Raw genomic sequence first — 7,121 nt, forward strand, 5'->3', positions numbered from 1 at the left:
ACGTGTAACAGCACCTGCCCAGGATCGGTACATCCCAATATCACACCTGCGGGACAGGTACAGGACGGCAACAACTACCAGAGTCACACCAGGAACGACAATCCCTCCATCAGTGCTCGGCTGAGAGAGGCTGGACTGAGGGCTTGTAGGCCTGTTGTACGGCAGGTCCTTACAGACATCACCGGCAACGTGGCCTATGGGCACAAACCCACCTGCGCTGGAACGTGTTCTGCCACGGCCAGCGAAGAGCCGGATCTCAACCCCATTGAGCGCGTCCGGGACCTGTTGGATCGGAGGGCGAGGGCTAGGGCCATTCCCCCCAGAAATGTGTGGGAACTTGCAAGTGCCGGTGGAAGAGTGGGGTAACATCTCACACAAGAACTGGCAGATCTGGGTCAGTCCATGAGGAGGAGATGCACTGCAGGACTTAACGCAGCTGGGGGCCACACAGATACTGACCGTTACTTTTGATTTTGACCCCCCTTTGTTCAGGGACACATTATTCCATTTCTGTCAGTCACATGTCTGTGAAACTTGTTCTGTTCATGTCTTACTTGTTGAATCTTTTTATGTTCATACATGTTAAGTTTGCTGAAAATAAAAGCAGTTGAAAGTGAGAGGACGTTTCTTTTTTTGCTGAGTATATATAGTATATAGTAATTTCAAATGTATATGTGCTAACTAGCAAGTCTGTCTTTTCCTTGTTACTCAGGCTTTATGATTTTCGCTGCACTGTCGCATTATTATTATTATTATTGTTGTTGTTGATGTCTTAGCCGATGCCCTTAGCCAAGGGTGACTTACAGTTTACACAATTAGCATTACAGAAGTGCAGTAATGCATTTAATACAAAATCACATTTAAGCATTACAGAAGTGTACAGAAGTGCGGCAGTATGATCAATACAAATTAAAATCAGCATACACCCTAGTGCAACGACAAAACCCCTTCCTCAGAGCTGGTGCCGAACATGAAAAAGAGCAGGGCTTTATAACAGGGGCGGCACTTGGAAAGCAAAATCAGTGGAAATGAAAGCAAGCCCTCTGACCCGGGAAGTGGAGTGATCGTGTACCGAGATTCTGTATCGCTGTAGTATTTCACCCTGGTGTCTCCTTCACTGACACGTACACGATGATGTACTGATCCAATCCCCCCGTGCGTCATTGTGCGCAGTGCAGAACCAGATGTGTGCCGAAACATCTTCGCTACGCAGTGCATGAATGTGAGCAGTGTCTCGGTGTGTGTATGTGTGTGGACCTTGTCCGTTAGTCTCCACAGGGCAAACCGAGAACACCACAGTGCCAGAATGAAGGAGAAGAGCTCTCGCTATGTGTGTTTTGCGTTTCCTATCCCTTTCTGCTTCAACAAAAGTCTTAAGATACAAAAACAACAGATTACAACGGACTGGGAGGCCAGCCGAGATGAGATAAGCACCTAGAAGTGCCCAGGAGCTGCTCTGTAAATATTTGTTTTCTATGAAGAGTCCAAATAAGTGGACTTCCAAGGTCCGTGCCTCTCGGTGTCTGTGAGTTAGTGATTTGTACTATGATTGTAGGGAATGTCAGGGTGGCAGCATCTAATATAAACTCAATTCACTCTCCTGCTCTTGACATTATAGATGATAGAAGTGTTACCCTTGTGTAGATCTGTCCTTTTGCCATCAAGGGTCGCAAGGTCTCCCCAATGACGTCCGTTAGTGGCGGAGCGGGAGACGCAGGGACACGCCCCCTCTTTCCCACGACCCGCAGGCCTGAGTATCTGGCCCGGGTTCAAGAGGCCCTCCGGGGGAAGACGTCTGCCCTTTCACATCTCTGATTGCAAAACATACGCTGCGTTTCCCAGCCGGCGAGGAAGCCCTGGACGTGATTGAGTGTGTGGCCAAGATGTGTACAGATAGCGCAAGAACCAGCCCTCCAGAACCAACAAGTAAGACCAGGAAGGGGTTATGATTAATCTGAAGTTGCTGGAGTCTCAAAAGGAAAAGGTTTGATTTCTTGCAAGAAGAAAGAGACGCAGTGTGGTTGTTATTTTATTTGATTTTGTTGCACTCGATGTTTGAGTTCCAAAAAAGGCTTGGTAAGGTTACTGTGACGCTTCAGTTTTGTGCTCAGGCGGCTCCACTTGTGATGTCACAGCGGAACAAGCTGGGAGACCCCTGACCGTGTCTGTGTTTAATAAGAACAAAGCGTGTAAAGAGTTACAGCAGCAGAACACAGCACTCAGTGTTAAGACAAAACGAACACAAAATAGAATATATTTATCATAAAACATATATACATAGTTCAAATTTGTATATATATATATATATATATATATATAAAAGCAGAGAAACAGAGGGTTTCGAAGAACATTAAGCATCAACAATTCATTCACACTCTTCTGGATTCTTTTCACTCAACATCTGGACACCGGACCCGACCCCCTCCGGCCCTTCAGCTCAGGAGTGAGAGCAGGCGGCACCGTTTGAGTCCAGCCGTGCTGTCTGCCCGTGTGTCGGCGCTGTATCTGTGCTGCCCGGTGCTCCCTGGCCGGTACCAGACCTGAGGGCGCTCTCTCTCTCTCTCCCGGCACAGGCTGGGCGGCCAGCCGGCTCTGCAGACACACTGGGCCGACGCCGGGATGCAGAAGAAGTCCGCTCCTGAGGAGACAGTGGCACACACCCCTGCCCGGCTTTACTTCCTCTTCCTCTGGCCGTGCCCCCTGGCTGTGTGCTTCAGCGGGGGGGCGCTCTTCAGGGAGCTCTTCTTGGTACTGGACAGCTCCACGGCGCCCGGCCTCCACAGCAGCAGCTGCCCGTCCTCGCCCCCCGTGAGCAGGGCGCCCCCCGCGGGGTCCCAGTGGAAGCAGCGCACGGTGGCCGAGTGCCCCCCCCGCAGGGCGCAGAGCGGCCGCAGCCCCCCCGGGCCGCAGTCCAGCAGGTGCAGGTCCCCCCGGTTGGTGCCGCCCAGCACCAGCAGCGTCTCGGCCTCCTCCAGCCAGGCGGCGCCCACGAAGTGGTCCAGCGTGGCGCCCCCGGGCAGGGAGGTGTCCTGGCGGGCCTGGGGGGCGTGCAGCAGCGAGAGGGGCTCGGCGGTGTCCATTTGCGCCAGGTCCCACAGGAACACGCCCTCGTCGTGGCTCAGGCACAGCAGCCGGTCGGCCCCACGGCCCGCCCAGCGCACGCAGCCCACCGACGACTCGGAGTTCACGGTGGCCCGGAGCGCCTCCTCCTCGCAGCCGCGGCGCACGTCGAAAACGTTCACCAACCCGTCGGTGGAGCCCGAGGCCAGCCGGTCGGGGTCCCGCGGGTGGAAGCGCACCTGAGTGACGTCGTCACTGTGGGACTCGGAGTAGACCCCCAGCGGAGGAGCCGCGCCCCCCGCCGCCCGCACGTCCCAGAACACCAGATAGCTGTCCTCCTCCTGCTTCTCCGTGCCGCCGCACAGCACCGCGCCGCCGCAGCTCAGGTCGAAGCTGCACAGCGCCAGGGAGGCGGGCGCCCTGAACTCCTGCGCCGGGGAGGCCGAGCCGGGGGTCCTCACGTCCCAGCTGCGGACCACCCCGTCCGCGGAGCCCGAGAACAGCAGGCTGCCGGAGGAGGGGGAGAAGCGCAGCCCGCACAGGGGCCCGGCGTGGCCCCCACACTGCCCCAGGAGCCGCAGCGTCTCCCTGCAGTGCAGCCGGACGGAGCGGTCAGAGCAGGACACGGCCACCAGCGGCCCCCCGGCACCGCCCGGGGACTCGGGCTCGGCACACGCCAGCTCCAGCAGGTAGGTGGGCTCCTGTGAGGGCTCGGCCCGCCTGGCGATGGAGAGGCAGGCAAAGCGCTCCTGCAGACTCTCCATCCTGTCCTTCCTCCTGCCCCTCTTTATCACTGTCTGGCAACACAACCTGGCAGGAAAATAAACCATTAATAAAGTGGATTCGCTGAACCGATTTAAGTCATTCAGACACTGAGGTCAGTGCCGAAGGAGGGCAGGAGCAGCAAAACAGTGTAGAAGTCAGGGTCGCAAAGCCAGGGTGTAATGACTCGGTCCTGCCGCGGAGCAGAGTGTCAAATAACTCTGTGAGGACCGTCTAGTCAATTGTCCACACGATGTGAAGAGACCAGTCCAGCTATATAAAATACCGGGTCATTGAAAACGCAAGGCCAAATAGCAGGCAAGCGTCAGTCGCCTGTAACTCATGTAACTAATCATTCTTGTACTGGACACTTCAGTGCTGCGGTCTCTCCGAACCGGACGAACATACAGACAGACAGACAGACAGACAGACAGACGACTCCTGCTCTACTCAGTCACAATACCAGCTTCATCCGCTAGTAGAAGAGCTGACGACTCTGTCCTGACCTTGTGTTTGTATTTTAATATTACCAGTAAGCAGTCTTACCCCCAACACGCCGTCCTCTTCTGGGCTGCCGTACCAGGCGCTGAACACACGTGTTCTCCCTGGTGTCACACCGCCAGCGGCTCCCCGGCACTGCTCCCGCTGTCACAATGGTTCCGGCAGACGGAAGAGACACCTGGACTCAAGGACTGAATGACAGACTTGCATAGCGCGCTTCTCTCGTCGTCTATTAATTAAAATAAAACTATTATGCAATTAAACTTTTTTTTAATGTGTACACAAAATTTAACTTTAAATATTAAGCAAAAGGCAGAGTATTCAAAATTAGGAATAAATGCGCGCAATATCCACGAGGCGGCAGCACAGTACCGCTTTTTGGTTAGATTGGCTTGATCAATTAATTCATGTAGTTGCCCTGAAACGAATAGAAATATAAACACAAGTTCCCAAAGCTGCCTCGACTGCCCCAACATACAAACACCATCGGCATAGGACCCCAGAATCCCTGTAAATCCCCAATGAATCTTTGGTGAATTATTATTATTGTTGTTGTTGATGATTATTGTGGAAATCCAAAGTAACCCTGACCTGCAGTCCAGACCCAGACCCAGCCCCCTTCGCGTCCAAAGGGCTGGCGTGGGCAGCGGAGTGTCAGACTGACCCCGGAGGAGGCCTGGGCCGACCCAAACCTGGCCACGTCAGTTAGTGACTCATCCTGGCTCCTCCGCTCTCAGACCTCAACAGCTGGTTCCCTCTGGGCTCCCGGACTGACCTGTGCTCCCCAGGACGCCCCCGTCTCTCAGGACACAGTGTCCGGCGCACAGGGCAGCCATCGTCCAGCTCCCGCCACAGTGAGACACACGGAAACTCGGCCGCTGTGCCAGAAGACACACTGTTCCTCTGTCCGAGGTCGCCTTATCACTCGGCACCCCCCCACACACACAGCCCCGCTCTCTGACCCCGAGCAGCGACACACAGGGCTGTGGAGGTGGGTGGGTTTGAGAACTGAATGTACGATCTTGTATCTCATGTTGGGTTCAGGAGTGGGGGTGGGGGGTGGACTGACAAGGCTGCCATTGTGAAGTGAACAGAAGCAGCTCTGAAGTGCCTGCCAGCTGTCCGGCTGAAATGAGATCGGGGCGGCCAGGGTGTCCGTCCGTCCGTCAGTCAGGCTGTGTATTGAGCGGTCTGTCCTTGTATCAGTCAGCCAGTCAGTGGGTCAGTGAGTCAGCCTGATCAAGGTTCAGGGAGATTGATCTTTAGATTAGAAACGGCAGGGGACTGCTGAGCCAAGCAGAGCAACTTGCGAGTAGAGGAACTTGTTTACAGTTGAAAAGAAAACACGTGACCCAGCACTGCAGCCGTGTTTCTTATTCCTCTCTCTGCTCCAGGATTCCCATCCACTCCCCCGCACTGGAGTCAGTGTGTCAGCTAGTCAGTCACATAGTGTGTCAGTGAGGTAGTAAGTAAATGTATCAATCAGTGCGTAGGGTAGGCAGTCCATGTACCAGTCAGTGTGTCAGTCAGTCAGGCCTGTGCCGTCTGGCCCCTCTTCTCACAGTCGGAGGCAGAACTGAAACAGCAGCTCAAAGCCTGCGGTCCGGGCTGGAGGAGGGCGTATTGGCTCTTGCAGCCATCACATCTGCTCTGGGTGCAGCTTGAGTGCCGCGGGTATTGTGGGTGCGGAGGAGCAGGAACCCATCGATCAATGAGCAGCTTCACCATCACAGCCCTCACTGTACGAGGCCACCAACAGAGGTGGAAATGGTAGAGCGACGGAAAACATGGAAAACTCTGGCCAAGCACAACCCACAGGCTGGTAAAACCCCGGGAGAGACACAGGACTCCCGCCAGATCTCCATGCACGCTTCCTGTGGTGGCGGCTCAGAAGGGACTTCACTGTGAAGGGTGACGGCGGGACGGATTAAGTCGACGCACAGAAATCTCTGCAGCTGCCGCTCGCCGACCGAGACTACAGCGGCCTCGTTAGAGAGCTCTGTAATTAACCCCTCGGATGAAAGCCGCCAGCCCCAGATGCTCCGTGCGGTGAGCAGCCCGTGGCGCTGCGTTAAGGACGGCACACGCCAGGGCGCCCCGCTGCGACCCCAGCAGCCCAACGCTGTGCTGCGGAGCCCAGGTCCCTGCCAGGAGGTCCGTCTTGTTCCCAATTCACAGCTCTGTTACTTTGGTCCCACAGAATACCACCAGTACAGACTGTTCTGCTGTACAACATCACTGACACACAGGGGCTAAAGAGCTGCTACGGCATGTTACACACACACACAGGAATTCCCTGGGAGAATTTGGCAGAGCAGTGTGGAACATTCTTCTGCCTGTCTGGTCAAGGTAGAGGGAGACAGATCTGCAGATTAGCAACCCCGGGGGGAGTGCTGAGCTCAGCAGCGCAGGGTGGGCCGGGCAGGGCGGGAGCCACTTATTTACAGCCGACAAGAAACAGCAGGACTCTGCGGCTGCGAATCTCCGAGTCTCTCTCCTCGTGCACTCGGGGCGCTCCCCCACCCTGCAGCCCCGCTCTCAGACACCCGTCTCCGGTGCCCTGCGCTGCTGCCGTGCCGATCTGTAGCTCTGTGCTCTGTGCTCTCATCGGAGGCCACGGCTCAGCACAGGGCAAAGAGGGGGCTGGGCACCTCTAATTCACCACGGGGCATTTAGCACCCTTCCATGGACAAGCCACAGCATGTGCTTCGCTTTGCCCAAGTTTTCTATGCTGTTCTTCAGAGTTGTCTATTCTGTTCTGTACTGCTCAATGCTTTACCGTGATTTATCTTCGCTTT

General features: G+C 55.3%; 1 protein-coding gene across 1 annotated transcript; it reads right to left on the reverse strand.

Moving 5' to 3' along the window:
- Window positions 1-2,016: 2,016 nt before the first annotated feature.
- Window positions 2,017-6,183, reverse strand: wdr89 (WD repeat domain 89). The gene is made up of 3 exons (XM_066694527.1): window positions 4,915-6,183; window positions 4,369-4,552; window positions 2,017-3,870 (listed from the first exon to the last, which is right to left on the reverse strand). The coding sequence occupies exon 3, from the start codon at window positions 3,822-3,824 to the stop codon at window positions 2,673-2,675; it is 1,152 nt and encodes a 383-aa protein (XP_066550624.1). The 5' UTR covers window positions 3,825-3,870; window positions 4,369-4,552; window positions 4,915-6,183; the 3' UTR covers window positions 2,017-2,672.
- Window positions 6,184-7,121: the final 938 nt, after the last annotated feature.

This window comes from Amia ocellicauda, chromosome 21, assembly GCF_036373705.1.
Source record: "Amia ocellicauda isolate fAmiCal2 chromosome 21, fAmiCal2.hap1, whole genome shotgun sequence".
In the NCBI taxonomy this organism is placed as follows: Eukaryota; Metazoa; Chordata; class Actinopteri; order Amiiformes; family Amiidae; genus Amia; species Amia ocellicauda.

Bases quoted from the DNA above. Each gene is read 5' to 3' on its own strand.
- wdr89 (XM_066694527.1), bottom strand. From the start codon at position 3,824: ATGGAGAGTCTGCAGGAGCGCTTTGCCTGCCTCTCCATCGCCAGGCGG.